Genomic DNA, 17576 nt, shown 5'->3' on the forward strand with positions numbered 1-17576 from the left:
CCGACTGTGTTTTAAATATTTTGGGACGTTTCAAGCCTGGAATATGCAACAGTTTAGCCTTCTTTAACAATGCATCACTGTGTCTTCCATCTGTTTTGGCCACAACCAGACATTAGGCTATAATGCGTCATTTTAACTTGACAGGAAAGTGCCTTGGTTTCCCTATGTTTTGAATTACTTTCCCTGTTTTCCCTCCGTTTAATACTACAGGCTTACTGGAAAATGATCATGCTCATGGTTTTGAATACATTTGCCAGATTTTTGCAACAATTAAAAATCTTGTATGTTTTGCATAGACTGCAGTGTTTTTGATTTATGGTTAATTCTTGGCTATTTATGCTCATGTGATTGTGTTGTTGATATTCTCAAACATAGCAAGGACCGGGACCTTGATCATTCACATTTCAATGCTGTGTCCAGCTTTCTTCTCATCATGGGGTGCCTGTTTGGATCTTTGAGGCCGGGGGAGCTGCGGGGCGGTGGGAGTGTACAATGGGGGACTGAGGTGGAGCACTGCGCATGCCTCTCCCAGTTGCTTTCCACCAGCGAACCAAGGACTTTCTCACAGAATCTGCATTTATAAGTTGAGCTTGTATTTATGGCAAGCCCAGCAAGTACGAGTTTCATCAATGAACCAGCCATGCACAGTAGCTTTTGAGTGCACTAGTTTTCCAAGCGGAGGCATGGATCTTTCTCTCAGCGCTCCTGTAGGGGGCTTCTGAATGGGCGCACTCAGAGGACTGGTGCGTGATCATAGTGCGTGATAGAAGCGCAAACCTCCTGGACCTCCTCCCGCTGGCCGTCATTATTTGACTTTTGGGGACGTTTGGGACCGGTTTGGGATTCAAGTGGGATAGCACCACCACCCCAGGCTGTATCGCTCCCTTCCCCTGTCCTTCTTTGCGGGGTTTTCACTCACAGGAACCTTCAGACATGGCACAGATACTACCCATTCGCTTCCAGGAACATCTGCAGGTAAGCAGGGAGGCACCGAAAAGCCCCTAACGTATTCGAGCCGCGGTTTCTCCAGTAAGTGCTGCACTCAGTCAACATGTCACTTTTACATGGTATGTGAAACAGCGCTGCAGGGTGGTGCTCAATATAGCCACGGGCCTAGTTTTGTCCTGTAGAGACACGACCAGTGATGACTTGTAGAAATCGCACGGACCTCGCTCCAATGCGCGTGTGTTTACGCCGCCTGTCATTTCGTGAGGAATAGGATTGTTGTTGTCGGGAAGCACGCCTTTTCGGGACATTATGTCAGTGAGCCCTGATCTGTCTGTCGACTTATAAACAGTCAGAGCCGAGACCTGTAATGCACTTCTACAGAGTCATAATGGATGTAATGTTAAAGACCGTCCTACCACATATAGGGCTAATGTCCCGTATTGTGGTCGATCTTCGTAGGACGGCCTTACCATTGGATGGTTGTTTATGGGGGAAAAATGAGGGTAGGCTGTCAAAAAAGACAATTGATAACTGTGGGACAAACGTTATGTCAAAACAAGTTTATAAAACTGAGGCAAAATGTATTAGGCTAAATAGGCTATTCTTAAAAGGCATTGTCTATCTTAAATTTTACACAAAGCATCATTTCCTATCTATTTTGCTTCAAAAGTTCACAACAAATTATTCAAGGTGAATAGGCTACAAAATGCTCTGTAGTTCCTGTAGCTATGGTTGTTTATAGCAAGTCTGCATTTCAGAATAAAAAGTTTGTATATAGTTGACAACCTTTGAGGAGGGATTATGTGTCCAATGACCACACTTTTCCCAGCTCTTTCTGTGGACGTCCCAGTTCTTTAGGTCTTGAAGCCAAAGAAAAGTTTGTGACGCAGCCCGGGCCTGTAGACCGTTGTTATGGTAACCGTAGGCAGTGAAATGGCCTTTCAGTGGAGCCAGCTCCAACCCCCATCTCCACCTCAGGCCAGAAGCCCCCTTTCTTCAGCAAAAGTCTGGGGACTAGCAGCTCTGACAGGGCAAGGCACACTGAAGGGTGCACCCGACACTGAGTTATGTTCCTCATTACAACTTTAAATTCTCTCCCTCTTTTATCAGCAGAAATAGTCTTTGAGAGCTGGAACAGATTTTTGTGTAACCCTGACTGTGAAGCACTTCTTTGCCCCGCTTAGATCCCCCTCAATATAGGAGGCTCCAGTAGAGTGAAAAATGCTTGGAATTTGCAAACCCAGGACATTGTGCCTGAAGTTGACTTTTTTCTTTGGCCTGGTATTTAGAGCTCTCTGTCTGATGTCTGGGCCTGAGCTCAGGAGTGCATCCAGGTTCCCACCTTAGATCACTGCATTTCAAATCACAGAAGGTATCCTATGGATATCACTGAATACCCTGAATGAACCATGTTTTCTATTGCCATAATCTTAAGTACCACAATTTTGTAGAAACTGTAGGATTATATTTGATACTTCTTTGTTGTCTCTTTGGATACATTTTTCTTGGGAAATGGCTCCCCATGCTATGAACATTTTACACATCCCAGACCTAGTACACCAAGGGTGGACAATTGATTTTTACAATGAGTAACTTGAATTGAGTTAGAGAGCCGCACCAACGATGGCGTGAACTTAGTTCTGTTCAACTTTCTCCTATTGAAGAATGCCCTAAATTATACCTGCAACTCACTTGATGGTAATTGTAAATATTGTTTAGAAAAAGACAAAATAACTGATAAAACGATTCTAAAGTTAACAAAGGGACAGAAATTTTAGACTTTTCATTTCATTGAAACTGCATTGACTTGTTCAATTTTGTTGTATATGTTTTAATGTCACCTGAATTAATTAGATAATAAAACAATAAAAAAATAATAAATTATTTAAAAAAATATTCGCAGCTATGCATTTGGAAAATGCTGAATAAATTATATAAATAATGGAAAGAATCGTGGGCCCTCACATAATACTGTAGCTTGTTGGGCCGGATCCGCAGTTTGCCCTCCTCTGTTGTACACCATCTTAGGCACAGCTTCACAGTTACCTGTGCAAATTATACAGTAAAGCACTATTTCAACGGGATAATAGACATAAGTATATTATAGATGCTTTGATAAACTAAAAGGCTAAAACACATTTTATACAGGCTCCATAAGGGCAGTGTGTGTGAAACACTCCAATAGCTATTTTATTTTGCATTGTCATTATAGGTGTTGTTATTGTATTACTGCAGGATTGGATTAAATATGAAGATCATTCAGACAACAACTTTCCTGCCTTGGCATTGTTAGTTTTAGTATTCTTTGTGTTGGTTTGATGAAAGGACGGCTGTGCTTCCTGTGGTCATTTAGTGACTTGCAGGCTGCAGCATATCCACTGCTGAGAGGCTTTCACTATCTGATACAATTAAAGCTGATGAGGTAAGACTGCTAATTTAGGCCCAGCAAATCACATCAGGATCGGAAACAGCAGCAGAGGGAAACTGTTCCATCTCTGCTTCGAACAGCGTCAGTGACTGGTGCAGAGACAGGAGTCTGTGTTCACTCAGTTGCTAGTCGTAGTAACTAGTAATGACAAATTCACACTATATGTTTACTGTCAACATCACAGAAACATACATGAGATGAACCAGCGTGCTCGGTGCAGGAGAAAGTGTTGGTCTCAAATATCTGCGTGTCAGTGTTTAGCTGGTCTATGACTCATCAAATACCGTCAGTGCTGTATCATCCTCACACTTTCGCTGTACATGTATTTTTGTCTCCAGTGCTCAATGAAATAGCTTTCACCGACTCACCGTTGGTATATAGGAGGTCCCCCTCTTTGTGTTTTTCAGTGCACCTTGCTTTTCCCACGTAACGCCTACTCAAACAGCAGATACCCAACTCTTCAAGGTTCCAGCTCCCACTTCCTTCTGTGGGTCTTTTGAATGTCAAAGTCAAAGTGAATTTTGGTCATATTGGTCCAATACCATTGATGTCTACAGTCTCAGTCCTTCATCTTAAAACCTCACGTATACACATGTGTATAAGCTGCTTCATAATAAGACCTGTTGTTAATCTACATTCACAAGTTATTCATAATTCAGTCCGGTGAATCAATACAGCTGGACATTTCTTGACACAAGTGGCTGACATTTCGAGATTCATCCAAATACCTTCTCCAGAGGAACAAACTTTGTGTCTGGAGACTTCGATAACTCTGACGATTGTTTGTCTACCTGGATGTGTTTTCATTCTTGCTTGAAGAAATTGAAAATATAAATAAAAATAAAATTTACATAATACAAATGTATGACATGCCACTCATACACAGGCCTATTTTAAGACTTCTAAACTAAATATTCGACTCTACTATAATTATTCCAAAGTCTCAGAGCCTCTTCATCCTGTTTTGCAGATGACAAGTTAAATGTCTCAACAGTCACAGACAGTTCTTTTGCCCATGCCAACTGTGAATAGTGGTGCCCTTGTCGCGCGCTTTAAGGATTCCTTTCCGCTTACTTCAGACTGCATAATGCACAGTCTAGTCATTGAAGAGAGAGCATGTTTTGGACTTCCCTTTACGGTTCATGTCTCTCTTTCTGATAATAATAAATGTGTGAGGGTAAATGAGTGAGGCTTTTGTGCATTGTGCCAAGTGAGTGCAGTTTCAGGGCACTGATTTGTTGTCTTATTGCTCCAGTTTAATGGTGTCATATTCTTGTATTGCATTGCATCATTATAATAACACAGCACTTTGAGATTTCCTGGAAATGTAAAGTGCATATAAATAAAATGTATTATTATTATTATTATTATTATTATTATTATTATTATTATTATTATTATTATTATTATTATTATTATTATTATTATTATTATTATTATTTATTTCTTATTATGTAGTGGTCACTAAAATCATATGACTTCTGTTTCTGTAACTGCTACTCTCCTTGGAGTAACTTTGAAGTCTAGTGCTCTAAAGCATGGCTGTGCTGGTCTAAACATTAGTTTAGTTTAGGCCAATGGTAAATCCCATTCATTGCCCATGACACATAAAGATACAGCCTTTAATGAAGCTTCGTTACACAGTAATTTGAATATGATTTCAGCATGATAAAATATAAATAAATAGAGGAATATTCTTCCTGAACCCTCTATGAACAACATGTGTTTGCTTTGTTGTAATGCAGCTGCAGAACCTGGGAGTGAATCCAGCCAACATCGGGTTCAGTTATCTGACCATGGAGTCGGATAAGTTCATCTGCATCAGGGAGAAGGTGGGCGAGCAGAACCAGGTTGTGATTGTGGACATGTCTGACCCCACCAACCCAATCAGGAGGCCCATCTCCGCAGACAGCGCCATCATGAACCCTGCCAGCAAGGTCATTGCTCTGAAAGGTAGAGGATGCATGTGAGGCTTACTGTTCAGACTGACCAGCTGCCCACTGCTTATTACATGAGAAATACCATGTTGTGGCGAGAAAAAGTGTGTTCTACTATCCCAGGATGACACTAGTGCTATTCTGTAGAATAACAACATTCTGGCATTTTCTGTGTATCCATTTAACAGTCTTTAAGGGTAGGTGCATGAGATGACCAACAACTAAAACATGACCGCCATGCCCTACAATCAAACGCAATGTTTACTAAACTGAGCTAAATCCCTAGAGTCAGTGCTAATCAGGATTATTTGCTTATGTTGCCTTTCCCATCCTCTCGCAGTCCTCGGACTGCTCTGTTTGCCCTTTCATTCTGCTATTTTTGATCTTTACTTGATTGATTCTTTTCCTTTCCTCTTCTGCCTTCTGTCTTTTTTCAGACGGTGAGTAGTTCTTTGTGCGTCAGCTCGTCTATTTTGATAACAATCTCATAAAAGTTATTAACTTCATTTTAAAACAATTAAAATCAGATACTATAACATGAACCTTTTCAAAAGACAAGAATATTTGTTCTTTATTTATTCTACTGTGACCAAATCTGCCGCCTCTCCCTTTTATGAGAACTTGCTCTAGCATGGCTTAGTCTTGTACAAGATGCCAGTTGTATAACTTGTATCTAACTTGTGTATGCATCATCTGACATCAAATTAAGTTCATTACCAACCATGCAGTTATTCATCTCTCACTGTCACTGAGGGGTGCAAGTTTAGGATTCATCATGCTTTGGCGCTCAGTTGAACATACTATCAAACATACTTACATGCATGAAACGATATGATTCATTCAATGGTCATTTTCAGACTGCAATTGTCTCATATACAGTATATTTTGCTTTTACATGACGACTCTTCTTTGTTTTGGCTTCAGCTGCCAAGACACTGCAGATCTTCAATATCGAGATGAAGAGTAAGATGAAAGCTCACACAATGGCAGAGGAGATAATGTTTTGGAAGTGGATATCTGTAAATACCATCGCTCTGGTAACGGATACTGCTGTGTACCACTGGAGTATGGAAGGGGAGTCCCAACCAACCAAAGTATTCGATCGACACACAAGCCTTGGTGGATGTCAAATCATAAACTACAGAACTGACGAGCAACAGAAGTGGCTACTGCTTGTAGGAATTTCTGCACAGGTATGAAGCGCATAGGCATGTTTACTCATGTCCTTATCTACATGTGGTTTCCATAATAACTTTGTCTGACGAGATGAGGCGATAAATCTATTCATCCTGTTTTCCAGCAAAATCGAGTGGTAGGGGCCATGCAGCTGTACTCTGTTGAGAGGAAGGTATCCCAGCCCATTGAAGGCCACGCTGCAGCCTTTGGGGAGTTTAAAGTAGAGGGAAATGCCAACCCATCCACTCTTTTCTGCTTTGCTGTTCGATCTCAAGCTGGGGGAAAGGTGAGGCCTTACTGTACCTGTTAACCTATCTATTCTGGGGCTTAAAATACACATCCTCCTTGCACTTGTATTTCATATAAACCCTTGAATAGAGCCCTCTTGCATATCCTAACCTTATCTGTGAACCAAAAGCAAAGTTTTGAGTGACATTTAAGTTATGAGTTCTGATAATACCAATATGTACTTTGTGATCAGGAAATGACTTCCAAAATTACAATTGCTGTGTATAAATGGTAAATGGTAAATGGTCTCAACTTATATAGCGCTTTTCCACCTACATTAGGCACTCAAAGCGCTTTACAGCAAGGATCCACTCATTCATACTCTCATTCATACACCAATGTACGCAGACACTGGGGGCAATGTGGGTGAAGTGTGTTGCCCAAGGACACAACGACAATGTGCACTTTCAGGAGGTGGGATTCGAACTCCTGACCTTCCGATCACGAGACGACCCGCTCTACCATCTGTGCCACAGTTGCCCCAAAACAACAATCAGCAGAGCAATATACTATGCCGGGCTTATGCCAGCCTCATCAGCTGCAGTGTATAACAATAAAAAAGGTCAACATTTTCTTACATTCACTTGGGCTTTTCTGTTGCAGTTGCACATTATTGAGGTTGGCCAACCTGGTGCAGGAAACCAGCCTTTTGCCAAAAAAGCAGTTGATGTGTTCTTTCCTCCGGAGGCACAAACAGACTTTCCTGTAGCCATGCAGGTAATTTGTAACAAATACACTATTGTATTATTACTTATTAACATCTGGAACGATGCAAAGCATTCCCTTCTGTACTTGTCTTTCTGGGCTATTGTTTTCAGATAGGTAATAAACATGGAGTAATATATTTAATCACAAAGTATGGGTACATTCATCTGTATGATCTGGAGTCTGGAGTGTGTATCTACATGAACCGAATCAGTGCAGAGACTATCTTTGTAACTTCACCTCATGAAACTAACTCAGGAATAATCGGGGTAAATAAAAAAGGGCAGGTAAGAAGATTATGTATATAACATTATATTTACAGTAAAATAATTCATTTATTTTTATTTCTTCCAATTATTGCTGTATTTCTCTTTTTTAGGTGCTCTCAGTATGCGTGGAAGAAGAAAACATTGTAAACTATGTTACAAACGTCTTGCAGAACCCAGACCTAGCCCTGAAGATAGCAGTTAGGTCAAATCTTACTGGTGCAGAGGAACTTTTTGCCAGAAAGTTCAACACTCTGTTTGCTCAAGGCAGTTATTCAGAAGCTGCAAAGGTGGCTTCATCAGCACCCAAAGTAAGCCCAACCTACTGCATGTGAAGTGAATGTGTATCTAAACATTGACCTGGGTATGTCTGCTTACCAAAGGGCATCCTGCGCACAGCTGAGACCATCCGTAAGTTCCAGAGTGTCCCAGCTCAGCCGGGTCAGGCCTCTCCACTGCTGCAGTACTTTGGGATTCTGTTGGACCAGGGACAGCTTAACAAGCAGGAGTCACTGGAGCTGTGCAGACCAGTACTTCAACAGGGCCGCAAGCAGCTCCTGGAGAAATGGCTGAAGGAAGACAAGGTTAGATCGCACATTTGGTGTTGATCCATAATTAACTTTATTCACATAAAGTAAGTCTCACTTTTTGCTGTATGTACTATAGTTGGAGTGCTCAGAGGAGCTGGGTGACCTGGTCAAGAGTTTTGACATAACATTGGCTCTCAGTGTCTATCTCAGAGCCAACGTCCCAAACAAAGTCATACAGTGCTTTGCTGAGACCAGTCAGTTCCAGAAGATCGTGCTCTATGCTAAAAAGGTTGGTAAATCTCACGACATAAAGTAAACAAACAATAGAAACACTGAACAAACCTTGAATAAATTGTGAAAAATGTGTTCAAATGCAGGTGGGCTACACCCCAGACTATATTTTTCTGCTGAGGAATGTAATGCGAGTCAACCCTGACCAGGGTCTGCAGTTTGCCCAGATGTTGGTGCAGGACGAGGAGCCTCTGGCCAATATTAACCAGGTGAATGAGAGCACATAATAATTTACCCGGTTTAACACAACATAACATTTTGAGTTTAAACTCCTGTGAGTTGGGTGAGATGATATGTTATAGTTTTCAAAATGGGTTTGTAAAGGAAAGGTTTGGATCCAATCTTGGCGTATTCAAGCAGAATGCTCCAAGGGTGTATTCAAGTGACTTTACTTACAGCTGTGTTCTCCACGAGTGACCCACCCCGTCCGAAACATACACTCACACACACACAGAGGTTTGTCTGTTGTTTCAGATGTGGCAGCAATGCCAGGAATTCTCCCCCAGTGACCCTTTTCACTGACTCACCATAACTTACAGAGTTTACAACTGTTACATGCAGAACCAATGCAAAGACCAACACATCTTCTGAAGCAGTTTATTAATCAATTTGTTTTTTTGTTCAATAGATTGTTGACGTGTTTATGGAGAGCAGCCTGATCCAACAGTGCACGTCTTTCCTGTTGGATGCTTTAAAGAACAATCGTCCCACTGAAGGTCACTTGCAGACACGTCTGCTGGAGATGAACCTCTTACATGCCCCACAGGTTGGCCTGGCGAAAATAGCCTCTTATTTTACTGACTCTTCTAAAGCCGATATAATAATGAGCACCTTATCGTAGACTGTGACGGTTTTGCCCAGTGTGGCGTAGAATGGCCTTAATTCAATTGGATGTGCTTTGTGTGTTCATGCATGTTTGTGCATTTTTTCTAGGTAGCAGACGCGATCCTGGGGAACCAGATGTTCACACACTACGACCGTGCGCATGTCGCTCAGCTTTGTGAAAAGGCGGGTCTGTTACAGAGAGCCCTTGAACACTTCACTGACCCATATGACGTGAAGAGAGCTGTTGTGCACACACATCTACTGAACCCAGAGGTGAGACGCTTTTATAGAAATCTCATTAGGGCTACAATATTTATCACAGTCAAATCAAAATCTTTACAATTCACAACAGCTGTGGTTATTTGAGAAATATAACATCCTCTTATTATTATTATTTTAATTGTTCAGCCCTAGTGGAAGTCGTCCTTGTCAGTTTTTTTTTTTACATCTTGTCCTTCTTGCTTTAGTGGCTGGTGAACTTCTTTGGGTCTTTGTCTGTGGAAGATTCTTTGGAGTGTCTCAGAGCCATGCTGTCGGCAAACATCAGACAGAACCTGCAGTTGTGTGTCCAAGTTGCATCCAAGTACCACGAGCAGCTTGGCACTGAGACTCTGGTGGAGCTTTTTGAATCCTTCAAAAGTTATGAGGGTAACTGTGTTTGTTTTTGACATTCAGCATTTTCTTATACAAATGCCTTACTTTTCTAAATAGCCTTTATCTTGTTTCTAGGATTGTTTTACTTCCTTGGCTCAATTGTAAACTTCAGTCAGGAGCCGGAGGTTCATTTCAAATACATTCAAGCTGCATGTAAAACAGGCCAAATAAAAGAAGTGGAGCGAATCTGTAGAGAAAGCAACTGCTATGAGGCTGAAAGGGTTAAGAATTTCCTTAAGGTACAGCAGTTCTTCAGTCTGAATTCTTCACAATCGAAAGGTTTGACCCCCTGTTTTGTCTTCATGCCCTCTGGTCTTTTGCTATTCAGGAAGCAAAGCTCACTGATCAGCTTCCTCTCATTATTGTGTGTGATCGGTTTGACTTTGTCCATGATTTGGTGCTTTACCTCTATCGCAACAATCTGCAAAAATACATAGAAATATATGTACAGAAGGTAAGATCCAGGAAAATGAGTTTCTCTGCTGCTGTTTGTGTCTACAATATTGAACACTGCCTTGTTTAGGTGAACCCCAGTCGTTTGCCAGTGGTGATAGGCGGCTTATTGGATGTCGACTGTTCGGAAGATGTTATTAAAAACCTCATCACCGTGGTCAAAGGGCAGTTTTCCACTGATGAACTTGTGGAAGAAGTAGAGAAAAGAAACCGGTAAGACACACAATACTCTTTGCATATGTAGTACAGTACCCTAAATGTTGTTTCTTTATTGCATAATTGGACCAGTATGATTGTTTAAAGCATATTTTCTGATGAATTAAACAAATTCTCAGATTGAAGCTTCTTTTGCCATGGCTGGAGTCTCGTATTCATGAGGGTTGTGAGGAACCAGCTACCCACAATGCCCTGGCCAAGATCTACATTGACAGCAACAACACCCCTGAGCGCTTCTTGAAAGAGAACCCGTTCTATGACAGTGCTGTGGTGGGACGCTATTGTGAGAAAAGAGATCCACATCTGGCCTATGTGGCTTACGAGAGAGGCCAGTGTGACCTGGAGCTGATCAAAGTGTGTCAAGTGCTTCATATTATCTATTCTCATGTTAACATTGTGTGTGTAACAGCACTTTCTCTTCAATCGCACAGGTTTGCAATGAGAACTCGTTATTCAAGAGTGAGGCCCGCTACCTAGTGCGTCGGAAAGACCCAGAACTGTGGGCTAATGTTTTGGAAGAAAATAACCCATACAGAAGGCCACTCATTGACCAGGTCAGTTGGTTGGTCTGTTGTTGTCGAGTGGTATTTTTCACAAGTTTGTTCCTATTTTTGATTAGGTGGTTCAAACAGCGCTGTCAGAAACTCAGGACCCAGAGGAGGTGTCTGTCACAGTGAAAGCCTTTATGACCGCTGACCTGCCGAATGAGCTCATCGAACTGTTGGAAAAGATTGTGCTTGATAACTCTGTATTTAGTGAACACAGGTACAGCAACATAATAATTATGATCAACTTCTTTACTTTAACACTATGTTTTTATCCAGAAACCTACAGAATCTGCTCATTCTAACGGCCATTAAAGCAGACCGCACTCGTGTGATGGAGTATATCAACAGGCTAGATAACTACGACGCACCGGACATTGCAAATATTGCCATTAGCAATGAGCTTTTCGAAGAGGCCTTTTCTATATTTAAGAAGTTTGACGCAAACACTTCAGCGATACAGGTAAAACTAGAATATTTCATGATTTCTGTAATCAGAAAAAGGATTCTTCTTGACCAAGGGATTTTGTGGTTGTAGGTGCTGATAGAGCACATAGGCAACTTGGATCGGGCCTATGAGTTTGCTGAGCGTTGTAATGAGCCCGCTGTGTGGAGCCAGTTAGCCAGAGCGCAGCTGCAAAGAGACCTGGTTAAGGAAGCCATTGACTCCTACATTAAAGCTGTTGATCCTTCTGCTTACATGGAAGTGGTCAATGCTGCCAGCAAAAACAGTAGGTCCACAGCACAGCACCGCCATGAAACCATCTGAAATGATTGTGTAAAGGTGATGTCTGTTTGCAGATAATTGGGAAGATTTGGTGAAGTTCCTTCAAATGGCTCGAAAGAAAGCCAGAGAGTCTTACGTAGAAACAGAGCTTATTTTTGCTTTGGCTAAAACAAACCGTCTCGCTGAGCTGGAAGAGTTTGTCAGCGGGCCCAACAATGCCCACATTCAGCAGGTATTGTGAAGGTTCAACAAAATGAATAGCTGACAAAGCGTGACTTGCAGACTGAAAACTGTTTTATGTCCAGGTGGGGGATAGATGCTTTGAAGAGGGGATGTTTGAAGCAGCAAAACTCTTGTACAACAACGTGTCCAACTTTGCCCGGCTGGCATCCACCCTTGTACACCTGGGAGAGTACCAGGCTGCAGTGGACAGTGCCAGGAAAGCCAACAGCACACGCACATGGAAAGAGGTAGAAAGCCACTGGAGGATTATTACTCAGGCATATATTGGAATTGTCTTGACCAACATATAAACACATTATTCTGTGACATTATTTGTTTAGGATTCCCATTAGTTATTGCACAACATTTAATTAAAACTGTATAACTAACTTGCACTATTTAGAAATGCATTAAAAACATGTGTTCTAACTTTGAGATTGATTTCTTATAATATACTTACTCCTACTGCACGCATCTTTTGTTTTCAGGTGTGCTTCGCCTGCGTGGATGGAGAGGAGTTTCGTCTTGCACAGATCTGTGGTCTGCACATAGTGATACACGCAGACGAGCTGGAGGACTTGATCAGATACTACCAGGATCGCGGGTACTTTGAGGAGCTCATTGCTCTGCTGGAGGCTGCGCTGGGACTGGAGAGGGCTCATATGGGCATGTTCACGGAGCTAGCCATTCTTTATTCCAAATTCAAGCCCCAGAAAATGAGAGAGCATCTGGAGCTGTTTTGGTCAAGAGTCAACATCCCAAAAGTAACTCTAAAGATTAAACTTCACATGTTGATCAAACTGACTTGATTAAATGATGAGACATGTCTTGTGTGGTTGGGCTACAGGTGCTCTGTGCAGCAGAGCAGTCTCATCTGTGGGCTGAGTTAGTGTTCCTTTATGATAAATATGAGGAGTTTGACAATGCTGTGATTACCATGATGTCACATCCTACAGATGCCTGGAAAGAAGGGCAGTTCAAAGACATCATTCCTAAGGTGAGCCGAGTATTTATGTGTAGCAGTTACCATTAATAGCCTATCAATCATAAAGTGGTCTAATGCTTCTGCTCTTAACTTTTAGGTTGCCAATGTGGAGTTGTATTATAAATGTCTATCCTTTTATCTGGAGTTTAAACCTCTACTTTTAAATGATCTTCTGACAATTCTGTCTCCACGGCTTGACCACAGTCGGACAGTAACTTTTTTTGCAAAGGTAACTCACAGTAACTGCTGTGTCATCATGAGCTCTAAGTACTTGTTATAAAAAGTCAAAAGTCATGGTTTCGTCCGGACAGGTGGACCATCTGAAATTAGTCAAACCTTATCTGAGGTCAGTGCAGAATCACAACAATAAGTCCGTCAATGAGGCTCTGAACAATCTGCTGACTGAAGAGGAGGACTACCAGGTCTGTTGGCTGATTCATCTCACAAATATGATCAAAAATGACAACATTTTGAAAATGTCATTAATGTTGTGAAGGGTTTGAGAGCATCTATTGACGCATACGACAACTTTGACTCCATTGAACTCGCGCAAAGGTTAGAGAAACACGAGCTGATTGAGTTCAGACGTATTGCTGCATATCTGTACAAAGGCAACAATCGGTGGAGACAGAGCGTCGAGCTCTGTAAAAAGGACAAACTCTACAAGGTAACTAACTCATCAGTTCATCTTTAATGGGCAAGTATGTACATCATGACGTGACATTATTTACTGGAGTGGTTTTCCTTGTCACTGCATAGTTTTGATTCAATGCTTGGTTATGGACAAGATGTGAACAATGTGCCCTTTTCCCAGGATGCCATGCTGTACGCTGCGGAGTCAAAGGATGCTGAGCTGGCAGAGACTCTGCTGCAGTGGTTTTTGGATGAGGGCAAAAAGGAGTGCTTTGCTGCCTGTCTGTTTGCATCCTACGATCTGCTGCACCCGGATGTGGTGCTGGAGCTCTCATGGAGACACAACATTGTGGACTTTGCTATGCCTTACTTCATTCAGGTCATGAGAGAATATCTCACCAAGGTACAGTACTTACATCAGTTCACTTTTACAACAATTCTTGCTCAACAACTTTTACTCTTCAAAAAGTCCCACGAGTGAAATGTACAAAAAAAACCTCCAGTATTAAATGTACAGTAAAATCTATTTGTGGTTTTCCATTCATGCATCAAATTGGGTAATAGTAGAAGCCATTTCTATTTGTGTGTAATTCCTACATATGGACACTAGAGGTCACAACAAGACATGTCTTTGGGCTCTTTTGCAGGTTGATGGGTTTTCAGCAAAGGTGATGGTCTCTGGCCCTCTTTTATTTGTTTTTTATGTTGTGTCTGTTATTGTTATTGATCTCTTTGGTTTCTTGTTTAGGAAGCTAGCATGGGAAGTTTACCGCATACAGCCCCACTAGCATTCCCCCTAAATTCCTCCTACCCAAAGTGCACAAGCTTTTGTTTAGTGTAATTTGGTGTGTTTCCTTAATTACACCTAACTCTTCTTGAATATCTCTATCATGTTTTGTACACTTACTCTGAAGACGATATGATCAGTGTTGAAACTGATGATAGCAACAAAAGCCTGTGCACTGTAGAGCTTCATACTAAACTTTGTCCTAAAATTACAGTGACCTCTCACTCTCTGATTTTCTTTCCAGGAGCTGCATCTAATTTTAAAACACTCACCAATTGACACTTTAGAATTTGTGCTCTGCAAGAATCCTGACTTGCAACTTTGATGCATCTCTGTGCCTAACTTTAGAGTAACAGGCCTGGTAATAATGTGTATTGTTTTATGCTGAAACTTACTCATTGATGAGAAAAGAATCGGATTCTTTGGTGTTAGATAATTTGTTCCATGTTAGCTTAAGTGTGTGTGTTCTATACTAATTTAAAACACATGCTAGACACATTTTATTAGTGATACTGAGTGAGATACCATTTTATAGTTAGGTAAGATGACTGTGGTATCGCTACGCCCTTACACAAAATGATCTAATGCTTTTGTCTTTGTCACTTTTAGGTGGACAATCTAGAAGAAGCAGAAAGCCAAAGAAAAACAGAAGACGAGGTGACAGAACCTCAACCTGTGGTGATTGGTGGGTTTTTTCTTTTCTTTTTTTGTAACACTGACTATTCAGAATATTATTTTATTACCACCAAACAAAAATAGCTTAAAGGCATATTGTGTAACATCCAGTACATAGAATGAAATAAAAATAATTAGGTTAAGCTGTTTTATTGGTGAAAATACGGTTGTACTCAAAAGTGTACATACTGTGGCAGACTTTTTGACTATTATTCAAAGAATATGAAAGATAACACAAAAAGCTTTTTTTCACTCATAGTGGTTGTGTGAAGCCATTTGTGGTGAAAAAACAGAGTTTGTTCATTTTAAATCATAATGAAAAAAGAAAGTACCAAAAATGACCCTGATCAAAAGTTTATGCTCAAGAGGAATGGGCCGCTTTACCCTTATATTATATACAGAACCTTCCCCACAACTACCACAAAAGACTCCAAGCTGTCATTGATGCTAAAGGGGGCAATACACAGGATTAGGGTATGTAAACTTTGGATCGGGGTCATTTTGAAAACTGTTGTTTCATCACAAATGGCTTCACACAACCACTAACTATGAGTTTTTTGTAATCTTTCATATTCTTTGAAAAATTGTAAAAAATCTGCAAGGGCATGTAAACTTTTGAGCACAACTGTACCTAAAAAACAAACATGTGCCCTCACTGTGATCGGGCTCGTCTTTCCCCTCTTGCTGGGAGCGGGAGGTCCTAAGAGACACAATAGGTCCTTTTCCAAATGATTTATTTTGATAACCCACTGCAATAATTGCACTGTCCAGCCAATCATTGGGAGAACGTCTGGTGCCGGCATCATGTTTTGAGTTTTATCACTGTTTAGTTGATCTGAAGACGTAGTAACATATGACCTGGAAGGTTAGGCAGTGTGGCTTTGAGGTTTAATGAGACCTAAATGTGATGTTAAGTTGCAGAAGTAATAACGTTGATCTGATGAAACAATTTGTGTTCTGTGCATGCAGGTCAGCAGCTCATGTTGACCGGTGGCCCCGCTGCCGCCCCCGTCCAGGCATACCCAGGTTACCCTTATGCGCCCCCTGCTGGTTACCCCTCTCAGCCTGGATACGGCTTCAACATGCAGTAGTCCCAACATCTGAACCGCTTTGAAGATGCAAGCACACTGACCCAGACTTCCCCGACTGTTCATCATCACTCAGTTGTGGCATTTGCACTGGCCGGTAGCTGGGTGGCTTCACTCCCAAATATTATGTTCTAACACAAGTCAGTCCTGCAGAAGCAACAGAAGCCACGGATAATGGACTGGATAATGGTCACCCGGATGTCCCTATGATATCGACTACTACTTTTACTACACTGCAGTGCATGAAGACAAAGAAACAGTCAGACCACTCGGCTCTCTGCTGTCTCATCGTAGAAACTCTGCACTGATAATGAAGAGACTATTACTGAGCATTTACACTGTGTTCTTCCCTCGTCGCACTGTTACCGCCTTAAACGTCTTTGGGATTTATTTTGTGACTGCCTCATGTCCCATTTATGTGTGCAATATATTTTTCCATAGCAGGTACATGTTTTTTTGTTTTAAAGTCAGTGAATACTTACACATTTTGAGGTACTGTTTGCTCTGCTCGTCATGAAACCATCTACCTGTATTGTATGTGGCAACCTCTAACTAAAGCCTTTTTGGGATATGGACCTCACACCTATAAGAATTGCTCAGAAAAAGAAAATCAGCCTAATATTGCTGAAATGCTGCGTGATTGAAGGAATCAAGGGAAGTATTAAGATATTTTTATGCTGTAATTTTGCATGTTTTACTTACCAGATGACAAGCACATGTTTAATTTTATAACCATGTTGCAGACCATGACTTTTTGTGATCCACTGCAGATATGTTTAAGTAATGCCTAACTCGGTAGTGCGTTCATTTGTTGAAATCTTTGTTCCACTGGTTTACAAAGGCAATCATGATTCTTCTCAACACCTAATTTTTCATATAAATACAAGTCTAACTAATAAATCATATGCAGAGGTAGTCTGGTCTAGTTGTTCCAGTTCGGAAGAATAACAATCTTACAAATGCATGAAAAACTAACATTATAAATCGATAAACCTGGGCAGAACTTGGATGATTGTTCCAAATGGACGGATTTAATACATTGCAGTCCCATGTTATTTTATGGTATAAGACAAAAACAGAAAGTCATTCATTATATCTTTGAATTACAACCTCATATATATATTGGTCTTTGCATTTTTGTTTGCTAAACCTAAAGAACTACCTACATAATTTAGGCCTACTGTAAATGTGTTTAAT

The 17576-nt window shown here is 41.1% G+C and overlaps 1 protein-coding gene across 3 annotated transcripts; it reads left to right on the forward strand.

Annotated features, from left to right (window-relative positions):
• Window positions 1–560: 560 nt before the first annotated feature.
• Window positions 561–17449, forward strand: cltcl1 (clathrin, heavy chain-like 1). Of its 3 annotated transcripts, none has more exons than XM_079580506.1 (32): window positions 561–975; window positions 5122–5329; window positions 6238–6506; window positions 6614–6775; window positions 7381–7494; window positions 7596–7769; window positions 7862–8059; window positions 8132–8332; window positions 8415–8567; window positions 8656–8778; window positions 9198–9335; window positions 9503–9667; window positions 9862–10042; window positions 10124–10287; window positions 10377–10502; window positions 10572–10714; window positions 10837–11071; window positions 11149–11271; window positions 11337–11482; window positions 11542–11725; window positions 11801–11993; window positions 12064–12221; window positions 12295–12459; window positions 12700–12975; window positions 13059–13208; window positions 13294–13425; window positions 13508–13618; window positions 13693–13863; window positions 14011–14232; window positions 14477–14503; window positions 15226–15301; window positions 16261–17449. In XM_079580506.1, exons 1-32 carry the CDS (start codon window positions 934–936, stop codon window positions 16380–16382), a joined length of 5052 nt encoding a protein of 1683 aa, XP_079436632.1. In that variant the 5' UTR covers window positions 561–933; the 3' UTR covers window positions 16383–17449. The 3 variants fall into 3 exon arrangements, with proteins under 3 accessions (XP_079436632.1, XP_079436633.1, XP_079436634.1); XM_079580507.1 differs by having other exon boundaries at window positions 14477–14497; XM_079580508.1 differs by lacking the exon at window positions 14477–14503 and having other exon boundaries at window positions 562–975.
• The last annotated feature ends 127 nt before the right edge of the window (window positions 17450–17576 follow it).

Source organism: Gobius niger (genome assembly GCF_951799975.1).
Source record: "Gobius niger genome assembly, chromosome: 1".
Lineage (NCBI taxonomy): Eukaryota > Metazoa > Chordata > Actinopteri > Gobiiformes > Gobiidae > Gobius > Gobius niger.

Bases quoted from the DNA above. Each gene is read 5' to 3' on its own strand.
- cltcl1 (XM_079580506.1), top strand. From the start codon at position 934: ATGGCACAGATACTACCCATTCGCTTCCAGGAACATCTGCAG. The intron at 13,864-14,010 runs GTAACTAACTCA...CCCTTTTCCCAG, and splicing joins AAAAGGACAAACTCTACAAG to GATGCCATGCTGTACGCTGC. The intron at 14,233-14,476 runs GTACAGTACTTA...GCTCTTTTGCAG, and splicing joins TGAGAGAATATCTCACCAAG to GTTGATGGGTTTTCAGCAAA.